Source organism: Eleginops maclovinus, chromosome 3, assembly GCF_036324505.1.
Source record: "Eleginops maclovinus isolate JMC-PN-2008 ecotype Puerto Natales chromosome 3, JC_Emac_rtc_rv5, whole genome shotgun sequence".
NCBI classification, from domain to species: Eukaryota; Metazoa; Chordata; class Actinopteri; order Perciformes; family Eleginopidae; genus Eleginops; species Eleginops maclovinus.
In genome coordinates this window covers 26,640,242-26,663,299 of record NC_086351.1, presented here as the reverse complement: position 1 = coordinate 26,663,299, position 23,058 = coordinate 26,640,242, and the positions used below count along the sequence as shown (strand labels likewise).

Genomic DNA, 23,058 nt, shown 5'->3' with positions numbered 1-23,058 from the left:
GTGTGCATCTTAAAAAAGCTTAATTTTAGAAAGATTAAATAAAGAGCAGCAGCAGCTTGAGTTTCCCTTTCTCTTTGTTAACCGTTTCACATCTTAACAGTTTCAGCCAATTATAGAACATATCATCCGAACACATCACAACAATGGAACAGTTTTAAGGTTTGTCTTTCTGTCCCTCTTATATTCCACTCCCTCACTGACTGTCTTTAGTTCAGTGAGAGAGCTGAGCTCTAGCCTGTCCGGCCAGGATTTGAAATCGGGGCTGAAATGGTGTCAGGGCCATTCTCATGCACATGTGAAGGTGCTCATTGGTGCTCCACTCACCACCTTCTCTCTCTGTCTCCCGCTAACTTGTCTCCCCCTACACTCTTCTCTGCGCCTTCTCTCTCCCGCTAACTCGTCTCTTCACTCTATCTTCTCTCTCTCTGTCTCCCGCTTACTCGTCTCTCCCCTCACTCTTCTCTCCATCTCTCCTCTCCCGCTAACTAATTTCTCCCCTCACTCTTCTCTCCATCTTCTCTCTCCCGCTAACTTCTCTCTCCCCTCACCAGAGGCGGCTGGCCCATAGGGGGCGCTGGGGCTCTGCCCCACCAGCTGTTGAGGGGAAAAAATATTTTTTGCATATTTTTTTTTAAATCAATGTCAGTTTTACTTAATAGTGTGTGTGCCTACATGCAATTTAAATCATTTAAACAACATTTCCACCAACTAACACTCATTAAACAGTGAATTTCCACTGACAGACAGTGTATCATTCTCTCATGGGGCGATCGGCAAAGTGCCCCTGACCGGCAGCTAAACAGCCAATCCGGTTATGGTTGCTAGGGGGAAATTATGAATAATTGGCCTATCAACGTCGCCAAATTTAACGCCGGTGGGGCGCTGGAAATTTAGCCCCAACTGCTACGTAAAATGCGTGAAGGTTTAGGATTGCTGTAGCTACATAAGGAGCCAGCGATAGTTTTTTTTCGTAGTGCAACTCCCAGACTCTGTCCTACGCTACGTGGGGAAAAAATACGCGCGACGACGCTTTGTTGTTTCTCTCAGGCTGTGACATGCAATGACAACTGTATGGCACTGATGCTGTTTTCTCCAAGTAAATGCATTTTTCCTTGAGAGAGGGTATTAAAATAATCTGTTTATGTAAAAAAATTTGAAAATAACTTGGTTCTAAATTCTTTGTATATGTTACATTTTAATAGGAAAGTTCTGTTTCATTCTCCTCATTCTCAACCCACTGATTGATATTCACAATCACCCTGTTGTTTGTATACGATTCAGCTGAATCATACCTTGTTGTTAAATTATATCCTGATTGTTATGTTAGTATTTGTAGCATAAAGTCTAATATAGTGTAAATTGTTACTTTTGACTGTGAGCTTCCGACTGTTCATTTGAATGCTTATGCTAGATTAGGCAGGGGAATCTGTTGGCACACTAGCCCCACCAAGATTTTTTTTCACCAGCCGCCACTGCCCCTCACTCTTCTCTCCATCTTCTCTCTCCTGCTAATTCGTCTCTCTCTCTGTCTCCCGCTAACTCGTTTGTCCCCTCACTCTTTTCTCCGTCTTCTCTCTCCCGCTAATGCCAAGTTCACACTACACGCCCAATCGGCCGCTCCCAGACGGAATTTGGAGCTCGGGGACGAATCTGCGCTAAATCGGCGCTCGGCAGTCGGCGTTTGATCGTTATGTGTGAACTGCTCACGAGAGAGGTGAGAGACTCCCCGATGCGTCCCCGACGACTCCCCAACGCCCGACAGATATCTAGCAAGCTAAATATCTGGACCTGTCAGTGAGTCCAAATCCTGTAGTGTGAAAAGGGTTGTGCCTGGTAATGGGTGCGACGACGAGCTACAGCCAATGAGAGCGCAAGACACGGGGTGAGGAAAAGCCCCGGGGAGGAGCTGCACAACTTTCTAAAAAGAAGAAGAAGCGTTGTCCAACACAACAAGTCTCCACAGCTGCTTGAAACTTGATTTTGAACTGTAAAGTTGTAGCTAGTGTAGGAAATGTTCTTTTATTCGAAGCCCAGGAGTCGATTCAAAAGAAAACAAAGTGATATAATAAGTTTTAAAAGGAGTATTTAATAAAAGGATGCAGCAGTAAGTTTTACAAAAGTTTCTCAGCTGTGGCTCAATAGTCCAGTACACGCGTCCACAGGCCGCTGAATGAGTGGAGCTCATCAGCAGTTACTGTCTGGCGGTCCGGAACAAATGAGCGCTTGATTTCACAATACAAACATGTTTTATAGAACATCCCTTTCCGGCCATAAAATAAACAACTTCGAAATAAGATGTGCTCCGCTCTCGTGCTCTTATTGGTTGGTAGCAGGGGGCTGGTGGCAGGGGGCTGGATCCTGTTGGCCGCTTGTCACATGGGGTTCTCCGGATTCTTCTATAGGCTGACGTCGTCGGGGGCGGGTCCTCTTATGACGTCACCGTCGCCATCTTGTTAGTGATGTCCTGAAGCTTTCACCTACGATATTCTATTATGCAATCCTTCTGAGGTTTATCAGTTATTTAACACGCAATAGTTTCATTGCAGCATCAATGAGTGAGAGGTAGAGGCGGTGTGTTTAGTATGTAACTCCACGCGTCCTTCTCCCTCTACTCATATATACAATACAATATTAGCTATATGCTATCTGAGGCTAAAAACAACATCCAGTAATACTACCGGAATTGGACAAATATGATCCGTCCAGAAACTTGAATTATCTTTTAATGTTCCGTTTCAATATATTGATTATTTCTAACACTAGGCTACACAATTCACTGAAGTTTACGTTAGCTGATGTGCTAACAAGCTTAAGCAAAGAAACTTATTGACAGTTTCTAGGTAAAACATAATAGCGTTCGAAATCCGCGTCATTTCCCGTGTCACTTAGTTTGGAGACCAGACAGACTCCTCGGGGATTTCTCCTGGTGACAAATCATGTATTGTGTGACCCCCCTGTCGCCCTTAAGTCGCGTAGTGTGCACACCACAGGGACGCTGGAAGTAGGGGTGCTGAGTGTGCTGCAGCACCCCCTGGTGAAGGACTATTGCAACACTGCAACACTGACGTAGTAAATTAATAATTTTTATTTTCAACTTTTTACTTTTCAAAATAAAAACATTAATTTTCTACTTTTACATAATCGTGACATTTTTGTTTCCTGTGTCATTAAAAAAAAAATGTTATGTTCACAAATATGGCTTGTGAGGTGGTTAGCTTTAGGCGCCAACAACCAGTCCCAAAGGAACCGTGGCGGTATTGTGGTAGCTACAGGAACTGTGTACTATGTGTCAGAAAAAGAATTTCTGATTTTTTTAAAGATAGAAATGGCCATAAAGCTAAACAACAAAAGTCATCCTGCGACCATGAGGAAAGTGTCCAGGAGAGCCGTTGTCTTATCACTCTAGCACTGGCTGCAGCCCTGGGGAAGATGAACAACAGCTAATGCTGACTGTAGCCAGCAATAGTGCAGATAATGCTAACGTTACCACCTCCCCTGACTCTGAGGATGCTTTAGGAACAAGTAGGTTTGTACCTGATGCATATTGTTTTGGTGAGGAGCCTTTTCAGCCAACACACTTTACATTCCCAGCCAGACGCTTTGGCAATGAAAAATTCTCTCGGTCGTTCAAGTCCGGGTGGTTTACACGGTGGTCATGGCTCCACTACGATACAGAAAAGGACACAGCTCTGTGCTTCCTATGCTGCTCTGCCGTCAAGAAGCCCCTTGTCGATGTAGACAAGACGAGTGTTGGGAGTTTTGTCAGGAGTGTGTTGAGGAGTATTTTGCAATTGGCGAAAGGCAAGTGAGAAATTTAGCGAACATGAGAAATCACACTTTCATCTCGAAGCCGTACACAAAATAGCAGCATTAAAGAGAACACCAATCAGTGCAATGCTTTCACATGCTATCGCTAAAGACCAGATGACAGCGCAGACCGTTTTGGAGCTGTTCATGCATGTAGCATAATATTGAATGTAGCTCATTTTTTGCTCCGTTGCGCTGCGTGTGGTGTGACGTCATCATCACCGGGTGACGTCACCCAGCACCCCCAACTCTGAATGACTTCCAGCGTCACTGGCACCCCACAACGACTTCAAGACTCCCGAGCGAGTTGTGTAGTGTGAACTGGCAAGCGATCATACGACTTTGAAAGTCGTGTAGTCTGTGCAAGGCATTACTCGTCTCTTCACTCACTCTTCACTCTGTCTTCTCTCTCTCTCTGTCTGCGGCTAACTTGTCTCTTCTTCTTGTGTTTATCTCCCTGTATCGCTCACTGGTCTCTTTGGCCCCCTGTTGGCACCGGTAAAAATGGAATTTCCCCGTCAAAATGAAAATCCCTTATTAATGTATTGATTATAGGTCCGGGTCCATATAGGTCCGAGTCAGGGTCTCCCCCCACCACCCCACCCCACCCCCCTGGCTGTTCACTCTGCCATGTTCCCTGTGAGAAAGCCCACTGAGCAGGAGATCAGTGAAATGATGGCATTTCCCCTCAGACGACAGGGAGAAGGGATGATCTGGAAGAAAGTAAATTCAGGCTTTGATTAAGAATGTTATTGTAAAGAAATATGCCTTCAAACTGTGAGGAGAGACTGCAGCAGAGACACATCCAGGGTCCCCCCATGCTCTCTGACCTCAGGAGTCATTTGTTTTTCTGGCTAAATGTTCGACATATTGAGGTGACGAGCCAAAGTGTAGCACTTCAAAAACGTTTTTTTAGTGTTGCACTCTGGTTGCAACTCCTCTGGGGTTGTATTGATCCCCCCCCCCTCCCAACCCTTGTCACCCCTGTCTTTCATGACAGTCTTTTTCATGTTCTCTCTCCTCCCTCCCTAACTGTTGCGAGTTTGAAGCAGTGTTGGCAGCTGGGCTGACACAGAGTTCAGTCGGGGGGGAGGTCAGCCTCGCAGCCTCAGGAGGGGACAACTCTTCAGATCTCTCCGCGTATTTATGATTCTGCTCCTGTATTGTGACCATAATATCATGACAACACTCACCGGGTTGACAAATGAGTTCCCATGTCCTGTATGACCTCACTGTAGATGTATGATAGACATCTGAACAGCCCAGTAACCTATTGTACTGAGTGTGTGTGAGTGCGTGCGTGCGCATGTGTATGTGTGTGTGTGAGGAAATTCTTTGAGCTATGAACAGAAGGAGTTTGCAGGAGAGCTTAGAACCGATGTCAGACACTGAAGATCTAAAGTTAGGGCCGGGGGGTTTCAAAGACACTTGAGACGCCGTACTGAGGCCTCCCTCAAAGCCACTCTGAGGTTCTGCCCCCTAAACTGTTGCTTTCAGGCTCTCCATCATGGAGACACAGTCAGTGAGGTGACTCAGTGACTCACTCTCTGACTCATGTTGAGTCCTATCATCGTCTTAAGGACAGAATGTTTACAACCCTGCTTTATGCACATTCAGAAGAAAGAATGGGGTCATCTCTGAACACAGCTGATGAAGAGAGCCTCACAAACCCGCGCCAGCTAATCTTCATACAATAGGGCGCCCCAATTCCCAAAGCCAAACGCCTGCTGACAGTACGGACAGAGAACCGTGACCTGAGGCAAGGCCAGAAGGGGAGATTTAATATTAAGGAGACATGTTACATTGTGTCCATCGTGTGTGTGTGTGTGTGTGTGTGTGTGTGTGTGTGTGTGTGTGTGTGTGTGTGTGTGTGTGTGTGTGTGTGTGTGTGTGTGTGTGTGTGTGTGTGTGTGTGTGTGTGTGTGTGTGTGTGTGTGTGTGTGTGTGTGTGTGTGTGTGTCTGGATTTAGAAACCGGTGGAATTTGTTGTGGAAATTCCACACTTAATCACCTTCTGGTAAGAAAAGAACAAATCTACTAGCTTCAAATCAAAGTTGTGTTATTTTATAAAGAGTAGAGCATTTAACAGAATCAATTCCAGCTGGAAGCCAGATAACCTGCACAATCTATGTCATACAAGGATCTGACCCAATCAAACATTAAACCAGATTCTTAAAGCGAAGGAAGAAGGGGAACAGCAAATCAAATTCTACATTCGGAAGAGTATTGGAGAACATTTGGCCAGAAGGGCAAACTGCATACAACAAAGAAATTTACATTACAGGATGCGAAAACAAAGGGAGAGGGGCAAGGGGGAGCTAAATCAAAGGACGGAGAGACAGGCAGGAAGTCAATATTTAAAAAACTTGATGTGAATTTCATTAGTGAGATGTGGATTGAAACTGTGGGAAAGTCGAACTGCAGAAGAAACTTACCGTGACATATATATAATTAAATGGGACTATTATACATTTCTACGACAGCATGTAGCAGAGGTTTCATAAAGTTGCACCTCGTCACACCTTAAATAAGTTTGTAGGACTGTTTTTTGTGTTTTTGTTACTCATGTAAAGCAACCTTGGGTCGGCGCTATATAAATTAAAGTTATTATTATTATTATTATTATTATTATTATTATTATTATTATTATTATTATTATTATTATTATTATTATTATTAGTGTTATGCAATGATATAGCATCTAAACACTGTAGCTGTCTTAGCAATCATGCCTATTAAATATTTTAGCCCTGCTGCCATTTTTGTGGCACACAGTAGGCTACAAGGAATTCTGTGGGAACTGTTCGGAACATTGTCATAGTTGTAAAGTAATTTGGATGTGAAACGACAGGACAGCATGTTTATTGCTGCCCTCCTGGGTGTGTGTTTACCCCCAGACACACACATGGATGTGCTCAACAGTGAACAAGGTCTGTGAAGCTGAAAGGGGTGAGATCCAAACTATCTGCTTCTTATTTAGACGTGTGGAGAACAGAGCCCTCCACATCAAACCACACAGTACACAGTACACACACACACACACACACACACACACACACACACACAAACACACGCAGCCATTATGAGCTTCCACGTCAGCTGTTTTCCACCAGCCAGTTTATTGTGTGCGACCTCTTGTTTCTACTTCCAACAGCAGCAGGTCTGTTCAGCACCAATAAACAGGAACTTCGTTGTCTCCCTACTTTGGCCTACAAAATTGTTTAAACAAAGAAAGCTGTTATTTACTTGCCTTTGCTTGGATATAAATAAAGGCCAAGAAGACTAACCTCTGATGTGTCTTCTGTGTGTGCTGTATGTGTGGGTCATGCTCTGTCCCATCCTGCAGCTGCTGCACATCTGCATCGAAGGCTGGGGGAACTGGCGCTGGTCAGAGGCCTTCAGTGTGGACAATGTGGGGACTCTGCTGAGGACCATTCAGTACAAAGGACGCACAGCTTCGCTCATCATCAAGGTGATGCAGCTCAACGGAGTCCAGAAACAGGTACAAACCGGGTTTACTGACCTACTGTGTTTGGTTTTTCTTATGTTTTCATAAAACAAAGTGTTATCCTATTCCTGTTTGGGTCATCACACATTTTCTTTGTCCTGAAAAAATCAGATATCGTGCCCAGTGGACATGGTCATCAAACATATTCTTCATCATGAAGTTAACACAAATTCATTGTCTATTGCAACTTAACAATAAACACTATACAAAGAATACAATGTTATCACTCACTGTCTCCAATGCTACTTTTCAAAAGATAGATTTTGCTCAGTTGTTGTAGTCTTTTCATGTTTGGTATTTCCAGGAAAAAAATTAATTGTGCATTTAAGTTGTACAAATAAGCTGTAAGGGTATTGAACTTTGCGGGTTCCCAGCGCTCATTCTGAAATGAGCAGTTTTCAATGTTTTTTTCTTTTTTCTTTGTATGTTATTATTTTAATAGCTTGGCTAACAGCCGATTTTTTGTCAATTTTCATGATCTGTTTTATAACACTTAACCAAAAGCACATGAGCTTATAGCCATCCAACATCACAGTGTGCCCCATGGATTCCCAGAGAAGATCTGAGGAAATCAAAACTTGAATCATTGGTTGTTTTTTTCCACGAATACAAGGCAGCGTCATGTACTCCTGAAAATGCAGAGATGCGTCAGATTTTAGCGGTGACACTTTGTTATATAAACAGTGTCAAGTGTCGCACATGTCTCTCCCCCGTCCTCCAGACAAAACAGACGCAGCTCTAGCATTCCTTCTTCCGCCTGTCCCAGCCAGACTGTTTACATCTTGTCCCCATTGCATCCAGTGTAAGGGTATGAGTGTCAGTCACATCCGATCACAACACAAAGCCTGAGAGAGGGACAACAGCTGCCACTGCAGAGGACATTGTCTCCTGCCTGCGAGAGCTGTGCAGACCCTTTCTGTTTAGCGACCCCCTGGTCATTATTTGGAAGGCTCTATTATTTTTTATGTTTCCACCTTAAGACCATCCAACATCACCCTTGTATATATCTCTGTCACACAAATAACATACACACACACATCTGCACACACACACATGTATTCTATGCATATTATACACACTGGGGGGAGAACACCTGTAAAGACCGAGGCATCAGTGCTGCTACTGACACCTCATCATTACCAAATCATCTGTAGAGTCCTTCAATTTCATTGGTTGAATCATTTATCTATAAAAAAGAAAATATTGACCAAAGCTTTACAGTTCGTACTTTATTCAAACTGCACACAGTGTTAAATCTGGTTCAAAAAGTGACAAGCAAAACTTCTTCACATCTCTCTTATTTCTATGTTTTTTCTTTCTATGATGGCAGCCAGGAAATGAAATGATGTTATGGCGTCTGATATTAGGAACTCTCCCCTGTGGCCTTCCTCTCTGCAGGTGATAATCTGTGGGCGGCAGGTGATGTGCAGCTACCTGACTCAGCACATCGAGCTGCGGGTGGTGCAGCACTACGTGGGGCCTGACGGGCAGACGGTGGTCCGGGAACACTATGATTGTCTGGAGGCTGGGGCCAAGTTGCCATCATATGTGCTGGAGGATGCTGAGATGACGGAGCTTTGTGTGAGGGCCAGAGGAGATGAAGACTGGTCCCAGGATGTGCAGCTGGAGAGGAGGAACAGGGAGCCCAGCAGCTCTGTTGTACAGGTGTGGTAACACAAACACACCCTGCGACACAGGAGTCAGCCTTTAAGGAAAAACTTCACCACCAAAATGATCATTTTTATATGATTGATAATTGAAGAAAGTATTTGATGAAATGTTGAAATAAACTGATAGATCTACCAATATAACAAGTGGAATTAAGCTTGGTAAGATTTTTTGTAATAGGAGGGGATATTTAGATGAATCAGATCTTGTCATTAGCAAGGAAAACTTATTTTAACATAATCAGAAAATGTTTTTCAAAATTAGCCAGAAATGCTCAAAAGTGTTCAGTTTTCTGAGGTTAGGTTGTAGGTTTCCAATACAAATGTGTTTTCTAAAATCAAGTAATATTTATTTATTGGAACAAGATGATCGTTTTTTTACAAACACCACAGCAGCTAAAAGAAACCTTTGACATGTAAAAGAAAAACGTGTTTCATCTGAGATCCAAATCAAAGCAGGATGTATTAAAAAGTCTTTGACTTAACAAGATTATTAATTGTCTAAAACAAAACCCTATAATTATTTTGGCATCATTTTGAAATGTGTATTACAGTTTAATCACGTTAAAATATGTTCATTTAGTTATAGTTGGTATCTACCATAGTAACTACATGGAGACAAGCCCTGCCCCCTCGCCAGCACCTCTTGTTTGAATAACGCGAGTATAACACAACTGACAGCTGCGGTGAAACTCAAGCGATTAGAGTCCGGTGTGAACGCACCATTATAGACTACATTAATTCATTTAAATATCATTTTAAATTTCAGAGATGTTTGATATGGATGTAATACACAAACACAGATAAACACTCCCATCGTTCGCACAACAACTTCCAACTGGCTCTTCAGGCACACACACATTTGGAGCCGGTGACTGGACCACCAACTGTGACGGATCCTCTCTCCTGGGTGGCCGCAGTGGCAGAGTTTCCACGCTGCTTCTCACAGTCAGAAACAGATTGAGATCTTCCCTTCAGATACCGACCCATAACCTGACCATGTTGAGAGGCAGAAAATACAGTTTATGCCCTCTCATAACAACGCTAACCATGGACAGGAAACACTAGCTGATATGTGGGCACGAGGACAGCTTTGAAGACACTTTCTCACTGCTGGATGAGGGCCAGAACATCTCTCCTCGCCGTCCCTGCTGCTCTGTGCGGTTCTTTTCTGTACTTCTTAGATCTGTCCTCTTCCTGCCTATATAACCCCCATGCTGTTAACAGCTAGCTAGTTTCTGCAGCTCCAGCTTCTGTGTGTGTCTGAACATTTCTGAGTGTTCCAGTCTGCGCTGTTATCTCTTCTGCTCCGATCAGACATTCATTACACATATGGAGGCTTGGCTCTGAATGAGAGAGCTGCCTGGACTAGTAGCTGGGTCCTCAGATCTCTCTATCTCTGTCTGTCTCCTGCTATTTCACTCTCTCGTTTCCTCCCTTTCTTCTACCTCTTGCCCACACACTGCCTCACTCATCTATCTTGTAGTTGTTAACTCCTTTTCTTTATTTACACATGCTCTGGCATTTAGCTCGTCCACCTGGTCCGGCCTCTAACTCTCTCCCTTGAACATGTGTCTCCTTTCTCATCTGTCTCCTTGTTATCTGTATCAGTTATCCTCCTGAAGTAAGTCCTCTTCCTCATATCTCACCTTCCTCCTCCCTATCCATTTTTCTCAACATCTTTTATTACCCTTGTTCTTTTCTTTTGACAAAGTACAGGAGGTCATCTTGACCTTATCCCAGCAGTGAGTGTTTTCTGTAGATCAGGCTTCTTAAGTCTCTGTTTCCCAATGTACACTCCCTCATCCCAATAAGGCTGTTTTGCAAGGCCGACTATATCAAAACTGTATGATTGTTGTGTCTCTTTGCTCCCCTCTGATGTCCCCACCAGCACATAAAGTCCCCAGTCTGTCAGACCACTTGTAAAGTGCCTTGGCATCTCCAGGCTTTAATGAAGAGCAAGGAGTAAGCGGGCAAACAGCAGTGACACTTATAGAGCCCCAAGCCTTTCGTGGACACATTCCCAGCACTGAAATCTTGCTAGGATTGCCTGTAATGTCCCATTATCTGGCACTAACAGCTGTCAGTCGCCTTAGTCTTGATAGTATGTTGGCAGGCTTTAGGGAGATCTGACTTTTATCTACTGAAAGAAGCATCAAGCACATTTCCTTATGACAATGTGTTGCTGATGGACGCACTACACACCCTGTCAGTGATAAGAGGCAGCAAAGGCATCAAATATCTTCTTTTTTTGCATTATAACAAAACAACAAACATAATCAAGTTCAGTGTCCTTGATAAGTCCTTTCCTGTCAACCCAAATATGGTAGAAATGTTCTGTGTGTCTCTTTCAGGTGCCTTGCTCCAGTGGATCTTTGCTCTATGTTTGGTGCACTCTTTTCACAATTGAAGCTGACACTCACATGCAGCAGAGAGTGGTGAGTGTCCCTGCACAGACTTACCTTCAAAGTGTTTTCATAATGTGGCATGATTGGGTTGTTGTTGTTTATGTGGAGGTTTCTCTAGCTCCTGCCAGGTAGTGAGACCAATTCTTAGTTAATTATTAAGGAACACCAAAGCATTACACACCCAAAACATTCTCACAGACCCGCCTGGTTTGTTTGTTTTGAAGTTATGCAATCTGTGCTATTGTGATATAAATTGCTGGTATATTTTTAACCCAGTGTATCTGTATTCACAGTCTAGAACGAGCTAATGAAAACATCCGCTAACTGATGACTGTTCTGCATGAACTTCCTGTTTCAGGTGGTCTTCAGTCCACTGTTTGTGATGAGGAGCCACCTGCCAGATCCAGTGATCCTGCACGTAGAGAAGAGGAGTCTAGGACTGAGAGAGAGCCAGCTGATCCAGGGCCAGGGCCACCAGGAGCCTCTGCTGAACACCGAGGCCGACCTCACACACCACCTCACCTTCCAGGACAGGTAACAAACATTTACAAGTGTACATCCTTAAAATAAATACAATAAATACATAAACACATACATTTTGTATCAGAAATCAGAATGCCTTTATTCATCCCACAGAGGGGAAATGTACGGTAACACTTTACCTGAATGGGTGTTCATAAGACTGACATAACCTTGTCATAACCATGACATGACACCTGTCTTAAACATTAATGAATACTTATGACAGTTGTCGTTAAGTGTCATTCGGCAACTTATGTCCCTTTTGATTTAAAGGTCACATTGTTTGAGATGTCCTTGTTATGACAACTTGACATAAACCAAGACAACCAAAACTGTCATAAACATGTCATAGCAGACCTAACTGTCAAACTTAAGAAAAACGTTTAGCTTGATATCTTAGCGCGACATTAAACCGTCATATATGGATTATTTTGACACTCGCTGTCACAAAACCATTACAATTGTGTCATAAATGTTGTCCTTTTCATTAAGATATCAAGCTAAACGTTTTTCTTAAGTTTGACAGTTAGGTCTGCTATGACATGTTTACAGGTTTTGGTTGTCTTGGTTTATGTCAAGTTGTCATAACAAGGACATCTCAAACAATGTCACCTTTGCATCAAAAGTGACATAACTTACCAAATGACACTTAACGACAACTGTCATAAGTATTCATTAATGTTTAAGACAGCTGTCATGTCATGGTTATGACAAGGTTATGTCAGTCTTATGAACACCCATTCAAGTAGTGTTACCAAATGTACATTTGCTAAAGCAACAACAGAGCCAAAGACAATTAAAAAAAAAGCATTTAAAAAAATGATAAACATAAAAAATAGAAGAAAAAAAAAAAGACAAAAATGAATTTCACAATTCACAAAATACACAACCTGTTAACACCTTTCTCGTGCTATATATTTCAGAAACTCAGTAGAGCTGTACCAAATAGTTTGAAGCTTCAAAAAGTTTTATTTGCATGTCTTTGCATCATGTTTGAGGTCGGTATATTTTATACACTAATATTATCAGTATTATTTCCAGTAGTGGCCGTGAACTTTAAATTTCCTCTCTGTGGGACGAATAAAGGGATTCTGATTCTGAAGAACTGATTTTCAAATTGTGTGTTTAAAACATTTCCAATGACTACAGAGCTTTGTGTAGCCTTTATATAAAGGTTGGAATTTAGCCTTACGATTTTCACTGCGTTATAAAACGTTTCTTGTTATGTTTCCTTTAAAGAATGTTATGTTCTTTAAAGTTGATTTAATAAAAACAAAAGACTATCATCGGATTCACTTCATTCAAATTGGGGATTTCATTTTAGGATTTAAAAAAAAATAGCTTTCAATATAAAATTATAACATACATCCCTCAAACACAAAATCCTTCTTCATCTCCTTCACCCAGTGTGTCACCTTTGGCAAGCTTCTGTTTCCACTCTCATGACCAAGAGGGCTGCCAGGTTGTCATACAGTATGCTATCAGCCGCCAGCACATACTGCTGCAAAGACAGGGTCCCACTCTAGTCTTCTGTAATGGGCTTTTTATGTTTCCATTTAGCAAAGATGGAGAGACACTTACTTAAGGTTTCCTCACACCACATTCTGATTCTTGTGAGCCAACATGAAGACATGATCCAGGGTGAGTGCAGGCACATTTGAGGGAACAGGAAGCCAGCTTGGCAGTAGCTGAGCCACTGCTCCCATTCCAACATGTCAGGTTGGACCAGAATGACACCTCATTGAGGTACAGGCCTTAACAGAGAGCAGGTTTCTGGCCCCTGGTTTGCTACTTATTTATCTGTGTGTGTCTGTGTAGAGAATTGTGTGTGTCGGTTGGCTGAGTAGTATGTATGCACACATGTGTCCAGGTATCCATGTGTGGTCTACATGTCGTTGTCTTTGTTTTCTCTGTGCCAGTGTAAGTGTGACAGTTGGCCCTTCATCATGGTCAGAGTCTGTCACACACATCACTGCTGCGCCTGGTTCTCGGTCTGTGTGTGTTCACACTCTCTCATACTGTCCAAACCCCCTGTGAGAGACAGCTCCTTATATCGTGCATTATGTTAGGTCCCACTAAGCAAAGTCAGTTGTCAAAATGTAGCATCAAATTTGCCCATAAAATAAATGCCATGTATTTCCTCTGTAGGTCATATGATATCTAATAACACCACTACAGTCCCTCTGTGTCATGTCACAACATTTCAATGATAGATGCTTTAGTCCAAAGTGTCTCATGAGTGTTTATGTGTCAGTATGGGTGGCCCCGGGGGAAATAACAACCATATGTACATACTGTATTGTTGTTGTTGTTCCTACCAGATTTGTTGTCTGTACATCTTTAATCTATGTTGTTCTATGAAAGAAACATCACCCCTTTGGTAGCAACCAGTCCCTCCCCCTGAGAGAAATCTTTGCTGTGACTGCCGTGTGTTTAGATATCTGGTCACAAAGTTTGTTTTGATTTCTGCTGCCATAAACGAACCACAGTGGCCATACAGTTACTGGGAATATCTCAGCGCCTGTTGCTGAAGATGAATCCTTTGCACAAAGCAAGCCCAGGAACAACTAAGGGTCTTGTTTTGGATAGCCACCACAATGCTCCTTGTTACAAAGCAGCCCCTCTCTAAACTGCGTCCCACCGCACAAACATACAGACCCCTTTCCCTTGTACCCCCAACTCAATCCATCCCTCATCCCCTTGCATCCTCTACCACAATTGTACATGTACCTCCACTCACAAACACAATAACACACACAACCCTAAACCTCTAGGACAGATCCAAACTCCAATGTTCGCTGGTCGACAGCTCGTCTTTCCTTCCTGTAATTACACATAGTTGTGGGTTCTAATGGACGAGGTGGAGAGCAGAGCTGCGGTCCGTGACACAAGAGACAGACAAGTCTTCACCAGAACACTTATGTCCCGCTCTCCAAATCTTGGCCACCACATTTGAAAGCTGAGGGTTACAATTTGAAGCCTCTTCCAGTTTCCCCCTCAGGGACTGCTCTGGATGAAAGGCTTCCTGTCAACACCTTGTCCCTCTCCTCTGTCTTGCCCCAGCTCCATAAGCTGTAGCCCCTGTGTTCCTTTTATAGCACAATGAGCTCTATTAATAAACCACTGATCTGGGGTAAGGGGGCTGCTACACTTCAGCCAAATAGAACTGGATGAAGCCCAGAGAAAGAGAGAAAGCTTTTGTAGTTTGGAGTGAGTTCCTTTTTCTTCTTGTGGCAAAGCCGTAATTGACCAGTGTCTGGGGCTGAGGTGTCCATTAGGATTATTTAGTGCCGTTAAGCTTTTTCTATGATCTTTGCAATTTAGTGTTTGTAAGGCAAGACTGCATGTCAGGACGAGAAAAGCAGAACAAAAGGCAGATGGAGGTATGTGGGTAAAAGCAGAGTTTAGATGGAAGTCACTTTAATTGTTCTGAACAGAACAATGAGAAAAGTCGGCTGCTGTCAAGAGATGTCTTGTTCTATAGTGAAGTAAAAAATGTCTTTCAATTGGTTCTGGCGTGTGAAGTGAACACGCTTCCAAGGCACATTAGTTTATATACAGCAGTGATTCACAAGCATATGTCTTTATGAGCCGAGTAGTTTAATGGCAAACAATCACCTATCACCATTTCAGCATAAATTAAATCAGCTGGTACAGGGCTTGCAGATTGTTAGGAAAAGATAGCAAACATTTTGGGAAATCTCTGAGATATGCATGTTCTGTGAGCTATTTATTTCAATGGAAATGTGTTGCATGTTTCTCTTGTTAGAGACATTCATAACGATTTGTGCTCCTTCTTTCAGGCATGATGAGGATGCTTCCCACTGTGCCGTACCAATCTCCACTAGCCTGATCAAACAGATAGTGCACAAGAATGGAAACGACGACAACCTTGAGCACATCCTGGCTGACTTCTATGGTCAGAAGGCCTCCACTGGGCCACCATGGCCCTATGTAGCCCAGGACACTGACAGGTACAGTATTTGGTGCAGGTGCCCTGCGTTGTAACAATAGCAGTCTTTTACTTTTACTTACATGATTAGTGTTGATAATCTTTTTTTAACGAAAATCTTGAGCAGCCCGCCGACAAGCACCGGGTTGGCTAAACAAGGTGAAGCAAGGCAGGAGATAAAAATAATTCATGCAAGTGAACACAGAAAGTGGACGAGCCTCTTTCCTCTTAACACCTTACAGACCTTTGCAGTCAACATGTGTTATTATTTTCCCTCTTTGTTATAGAACTTGTGTGAAAAGCGTTAAATCTTAATGTTACATTTCATAACACATTTCATTTGGACCCACCACTGTTTTCCTAATAGTAGTCTGCATTTGGCATCCAATCCCAAAAGCTCAAAGTTGTGCAAGCAAGCCCTTTAATGAGGGAGGCTTCTCTTTATTACCGACTCTTTGTTCACGTAATAAAACTGTAACTGCCAGGACAATGTAGAGCCATACATCAGAAGAGCCGCCCCCACAGAGCGGAGATTTAGGCTGTCACTCTGTCACAGTCCCACTTTCTCACACTCGTCAGAGGACCTTGCATTCAGTTAAGACTTGGCACAACTTTGCAGAATGTGTGTATACTGAATACATGTGTGCAAATGTGTGTTGATGTGGCCCACGCAGGAGGCTACATATACAATCAAGCAGCACACACATGTGACTCTTTCCACAAATGTCACTCTGGGAATCGTCTTTTGTCACAAAGCAATCACATCTTGATAGCAGCGGGCTTGAGTTACTGAGAGTGGATCTACTGGACATGTGTGCCATAGGTCTGTCTGTGGTTGCCGAGGTTTCTCCGCATATCCAAAGACGCACACAGATCGCACCGTACACATCACTCACATCTAAATGTCACACACACTCTGTGAATGGTGACTATCTGGAGGTGCAGTGTCAGGTTTCTCTGTCAGTCAGACCTCTCTCTTCCAGCAAGACAAAAGTCCAAGGCCAATTTCCCATCCTGTGAGGGGCTGTGGCAGTTTGTCAGAAGCAGAAATCTGCCACTTCATGTTGAGAAGCATAAAAGGAAAAAAAGGAAAGTACCATTAGAGGATTAACAGCGGGCTCCTGTCTCTAATCACACCCAGAACCTAGGAAGCAAGTGAAAGCCACAGATTATTATGTATATTTTTCCCACATTTTGATAACAGCAATACAGATATGTAGATGATTATGATTAACCAGGCTTCATGTAATGGTTGGGGTTATGGTAACCCTTCACTGCAGGCGGTGTTTGTAGCTTCTCAAAATCCACAGTTCTGAAGACCCTAACTTCAGAACTGTCAGGTGTGGACAGACACACCTTTTAACTACCTCTTTGTGAGCTCTGTAATGTGATTTATGAGCCCTAAACTTTTCTGCCCTCCGCCTCAAGGTGATTGTCCCATAAAACACTCAAACATGGGTAAATGGTAAGAAAAAAACATTTCCAGTGCTTCAGGTCCAATTCAACAGCAGGCAGGCTGTGGGTGTGGGTAGGTTTGAGGTGGCAGGTTGGTGGGCTGAGCAGAGACCCGGCGGCCTTGAGGGAGAGGAAGAACTTAAACCTTTGATGGCTTTGAACTTAAACTTAGTCTGAGAGAACTGTTTGTTTGGCTCTCTTCTGACACTACGCTGTTTAGGGTTCATGAGACCATGATTACCGTGAAATGACTGTTGTGTTGGTGGATCAGTGGAAAAATGGCTCTGTGTTTCAGTCTGTTTGTCTGTGTCTCCACATGCCTGTGTGTGTTCCCAGATGTCTTGTCAACTGTTCTCTGTATCTGTTTGTATTGCATAACTTGTGTGCAGACTATGTATTTGTTTAGCCTGACTGATTGTCATTGTGTTAAATGTCTGCATTGTATAACAGTAAAAGAATTGTTTGTTTATATGCAACACATTTCAATGTCAGTATAAAACTGCGTGTAAAACATGTCCATAGCTGATTTACGTGAGTAGACAAATGAAATGATATCCTTAATCTAAGGAATTGAGCATAAATGATTTTTATTACCAAGCTGACAATAATTGGTGTTTGTAAATGCTGAATTACAGGTAGCTGCGTGTCTGTCTCCCTGTCATCATAGCTATGTATCTCAGTGAAGTGTTTACAGTCCATGCACACACAGCCTTCCTGCAGTGGGCTGAATGGGAAACAAACTCAGAGCAGCAGAAAGGAGCTTAGCATGTCATTGTTTTTGACAGAATAGATTTGACTCTTTGAAGGGCAGTTTAAAATGTATGCATCACCACTGCAAAGACCAACGCTTCCACTGACTGTCTGTGTCTGTATACTCATACTTAATATCTGCAAATAGGTATTACTAGTATTACAATCTACTAATTTATTGATTTTCTACCGTCTGTCCTCTCCCCACAGGTCGGTGCAGGAGCCCCTCGCCCAGTGGGACAGTCCCATGCAGGTGAAGTTATCCTGCTGGAAGTCGGGTCTCAACACTCTACTGGTAGAGCTGTTGCCCTGGGCCCTGCTGGCCAACCACTCCAAATGGGACCTGTGGCTGTTTGAGGGAGAGACCATCGTCCTGCAGATACCAGCCGGAAAGATCATTGTACCCCCAAACTTTAAGGTATTGAGCCTACTATAGAACATATATCCTGCAAGAGACTCATTGAGAAATGTTCTAAATCAATGCTGCAGAGTAAAGATATTCTGGCATACAGTCACAAGCTCTAAAAACAGTGGATCCTACATTCCCGTTTATGCCCTTATCAGCGCTTTTCATTACACTTGTGTCTTCCAAACTATAGGCCTTCAGTTTGTTACCTAGCCTTCAAGCCGTTAAACAGAAAAATCCTGTTATAATGATTACATCAGGGCAAGGCAGGATTGGTACCTCGAAGGACCCCTGGCACTGAGAGCTCATGGACCCCCAACCCCACCCCAAGACAGAAATGCGTGCACGTGTAACTCCAAGTAATAAGTCTGGATTATTGAATAACTGTGTCTAAAAACTGTAAAAAAGGTCCTTCACTGATCACTTCATTCATTCCCTCCCACTGAACCAGGGGCGTGCTAAAATAAAAAATAAATAAAGTTGATGGTGCATAGATAGTGTAGTGAGACCCTATCAGAGACAGTTTAGAAAATAATATTTGAGCTTATCAAAACAGAAGTATTTATGGCAGTGAAGAGTGTGTTTTATTTCAAATATCTTGTGATGAGTGAGGTCGTGCAGACAAAAAAATTAAAATAATCTCTTGTCACTGAGGGACCCCTTTGCTCAAAGGACCCCTTGGCACTTGCCCAGTTGCCCACATGGTAGATCCGGCCCAGCATCAGGGTTACTCTCTCAGACTAAAGCACACTCCAGGCACCGACACATGTTGGCCGGACTTGCACAAATCAAACCCTCTGACCTGTGAACATTCATACACTGATGGCAGATGCTCGTCAGAAACAGAAGACTGTTTCCTGAGCTGAGCAGTTCCCCTCATGACAAGTAAACTGAACATCACATGTTCTTAATGTTCTTACAGTGCACACTTACATCTTTATATAATACTTCCATACTATTTACTATGCTACATGAAACATATTGCATGAATGTTTCCAATCAGGTCAGAATGTCAGTGTTGGAAAGTACTGCCAAGTAAAGAAAATACTGACTGTATTCTTTCCAAATTTGAGTCACTGTATGCTCTGCAGTGATCTTCCTATTGCTCTGATACTTATAGATACTGTAGTTATTTAGTCTTTAGGCATGACAACCTTCATTATGAAACCAGCTCTGTACTCATCCTAACTCATAAAACTGTTCTCAAAGCTGCATTACAACAATTTTCCCTGCTAGTCTGTATCTGCAACCAAGCTCTGTCACTCTATACTGTAGAGATGTCCTCTCTCTGGCTCCTCGCATCACAAGAAGAGGTATGCAGATGTGTTTGCACTGTGGAACATTAAACACATACACAGATTGTTCGACTAACAAAGCGCTAAAGTTGCAAGGCAGCGTATCAAAAAACCACTGCTGATATGGTTCAGCTCACAAAATGTGTAATATTGTAGCTTTTGAAATAGGAACAAATAAAACATTATTTCAACCTCCTCCTGCTGTTTGTCCTAGCAGGACCAGTGAACACTAGTGTTGGTCTCCCTTGAGAAGGCTGCTGTATGAGGATGCTGATATCTGCAGAGCTAGATAAACAGCAATTAAGCATTCGGGGGGGGGGCACTTAGATCATGTTCTCCTTACACAGCCAACATCTGACAACTGACTGTGTTTTCGTTTTCCTTGTTCGCCTTTCTTTGGCACGTTCTGATCTCTCATTCTCACCCCTTTCTCGCCCTCTTGTCCACCTCCACCCAGGAAGCCTTCCAGATCGGTATCTACTGGGCCCATACTAACACTGTCCACAAGTCCACAGCTCTCAAACTGGTGCATGACCTGACTTCTCCTCGGTGGAAGGAGGGGTCAGGCTCAGAGGTGGTCACTCTTGATGAAGAGGGTTATGTAGAGGCTGAAATCACACTGGGGGCCTTCCCTGGCAGACAGAAGGTGAGGAAACAAAGGGTTTATAAGTTACAGTCGTCGATGCGCATGAAATGTCAGTGAATTTGGAAAGTCATTGAATTATACATTTTAGGAATACATCCCCCTCAAAGTTATCATTTTATGTTAGAGTTCCTCAACCCGTTTGACCTTAAATTCTTGGAGAAAATTCTTTACTCTTACGTTTGCCTTTACTGTGAACGAATAATCAGTAAAAGGCTGTTGCGATTAACAACAGGAAGTTACTGTATGTGCAATAAGTCCAGAGGAAGTGCTCCGGACTCTGAGTAAAATATTGGTAGTGGCCAAACGGTGGTAGCTACTACAACTTCCGTATCAGTCCGTGACGTCACTCGGCCCAGAAAGACTTTTTCCCATTGATTTACAGTGGACAATAAACTACCCAGTATTAACCCTTTTGTAGCCCTTATTTAAATCATTAGGTCCTTAAAGTTGTAAAATGCGCTAAAAGCTGAATCCAGATTTATTTCTCTCGCTAAATGAGCAGCTCTCATAGGAATGAACGAGGCCCCGCCTTCAATGCTGGATCCAGTTATACATGGTTATACACCATGATGGGCAAAATGTGCCTCCCAACACATGCATTTTAAATTAAACCTTACTTTTCAACACAATCACATGAAAGAGTAGAAGTGTCTGCATAAGCATAAACATGTGTATGAGGAAGTGTTTTAAATCGTAGCATCTTTTGTGAAAAATAGTTTTGAGTCATAAGAGAAACCCGTTTTTTCTTCTTTGATTGAGGGTAACACAGGGTGAATCATCTGTATGCAAATGATCATTTTGTGGATGCAATATTCCTTTAAGAGTTATCGGGATCACTTCATTATAATAAAGTATTTGAATGATAGTTCTTCTGTATAACTGACGACCTAGTGTCTGTTGTTTCCTCTGCAGCTGTGTCAGTTTTGTGTGTCGTCTTTGGTGAGGCATGGTATTCAGATTCTACAGATAGAAGACAGGACAATCCTCGTCAACAACACCCCTCACACCATCCAGTACAGGCCGCTGCTGACCCACCATGCCCTGGGAACTGATGACCAGGTAATGTGCATTATAACAAACTATTAGCAAACCTTTGACTTTACACTGAACAAGGGTTTAACACTTTTCAAACTACCACCACACAAAGGAGGTTTATCAAGATTCCCAAGGATTCACTGAATGAAATATTGTCAGTCATGTCAACTTTGGGTACTTTTGTGTTCATGATGAAATGCACCAGTAGTCTGTCCAATACCTAATCTAGTTTTAAATGTATACTATTTTAAATGTATCAGTTACACTGTAAAATAAAAATAAACACAACCATCACTCCGTAGAAACACTGCTGGAAGGTTTTGTTGAACTGAAACAGAAGGAAATAAAAACACAACACTGAACCAGTCTGTTCTCATACTCAGAGATCCTTTGTGATACACATCTGCTAAAGGGGGGGCTTTATTTGCCTTTATATGAGCACAGCCTTGGGAAGAGAGACACCAAGGGGCGGGGATACAATGGGCTGCACCTCTGCTTCTATGCTGCCCCCCCCCCCCCCCCCACACACACACACACACACCTCCTTGTGCGACCCAAAGGCTCGTAGTTGAGGCCCAGAATTGTCCTGAATGCATCAAATAGGAGGGAAAAACCAAACCCGTCTCTAGTGCATGGGTCAGAAGTAATGATTTTGATATGAGTTTTTAAATTGTTGCACACTGCATTTAAAACGTTACAACAACAGTTTGTGCTCACATAGAGTATAAGAACATTTTCCGGTTGCACAAGGCTAAATATTTCATACTTCACAACATCTGCCCAGTCTCAAATTCCCCACCAGCCTTTTTGCTGCCTCTCTTTACACAGCATTAATTCCTCACTGCTTCCTCATAAACGTACGGTCTCGCTGTGTGTGTTCATGTGTGTGTTGGCCCTGCAGCATGTCTGTCCTGTCCTCCTCAACTTCCTGAAACTTCACACATACGGTATATTCCCAATGCACATTACTCACATACATCCAGCCAGCACTACCACACATACTCATTGCTCAGACGAAAGCAAGCCGTTTTCCATCAGATCGTGCTGCCCCCCCTCTCCCGCCTCCACCATTCTTCACCATGTGGCAATGGCACTTCATTGGGACATAAGACAAACACCCAGAATTGGATGCAGGTTTCCCCTCTCGCTTTCATCTCCTGCTTGTCCCCAAAGAGAGCAACAATGTAGTGATGTCATCTAATGAGCCTTCAGATCCTCTTAGAGAATGATGGCAGAGCCATTTGCCACTAATTGACTGAAAAACCTTTTTTAGAAAAAGAGCTTAAAAAAACTAAATAGCGAGCAGTGGGCTTAACAATAACACCGACCACAAACAAGGCGAGGAATGCCTTTCTAGTTGCTCTATTCATCATGCTTACAGCCTAATCCCTGCCGTCCTGGACCCCTCAGCACAGCGGGGCTTCTCTGCTACCAATTTAGCAGTGATCTCAGTGGGGGAGGAGAGTACAATAACAATGTGGTTTCACCATGTATCTTTGCAGTAATCACTTACAACTTCGATGCTCTCTGTTTTTCTTTTCTTCATGTTCCATCTCTTATTCTTTTCTGTTGAAACCTCTGTCGATTGCCTTTGTTCTCTGTTGCTT

The 23,058-nt window shown here is 42.9% G+C and overlaps 1 protein-coding gene across 6 annotated transcripts in view; it reads left to right on the top strand.

Annotated features, from left to right (window-relative positions):
- Positions 1–23,058, top strand: part of LOC134861661 (intermembrane lipid transfer protein VPS13B-like) — a 325,581-nt gene that overhangs the window by 283,043 nt on the left and 19,480 nt on the right. For all 6 annotated transcript variants that reach the window (XM_063879045.1, XM_063879048.1, XM_063879049.1 and 3 more), the window contains exons 47-54: positions 7,154–7,309; positions 8,714–8,980; positions 11,337–11,420; positions 11,749–11,924; positions 15,716–15,886; positions 18,280–18,487; positions 20,228–20,416; positions 21,329–21,475. In XM_063879045.1, coding sequence (XP_063735115.1) covers positions 7,154–7,309; positions 8,714–8,980; positions 11,337–11,420; positions 11,749–11,924; positions 15,716–15,886; positions 18,280–18,487; positions 20,228–20,416; positions 21,329–21,475 — 1,398 coding nt within the window. The remainder of the gene's footprint in view (positions 1–7,153; positions 7,310–8,713; positions 8,981–11,336; positions 11,421–11,748; positions 11,925–15,715; positions 15,887–18,279; positions 18,488–20,227; positions 20,417–21,328; positions 21,476–23,058) is intronic.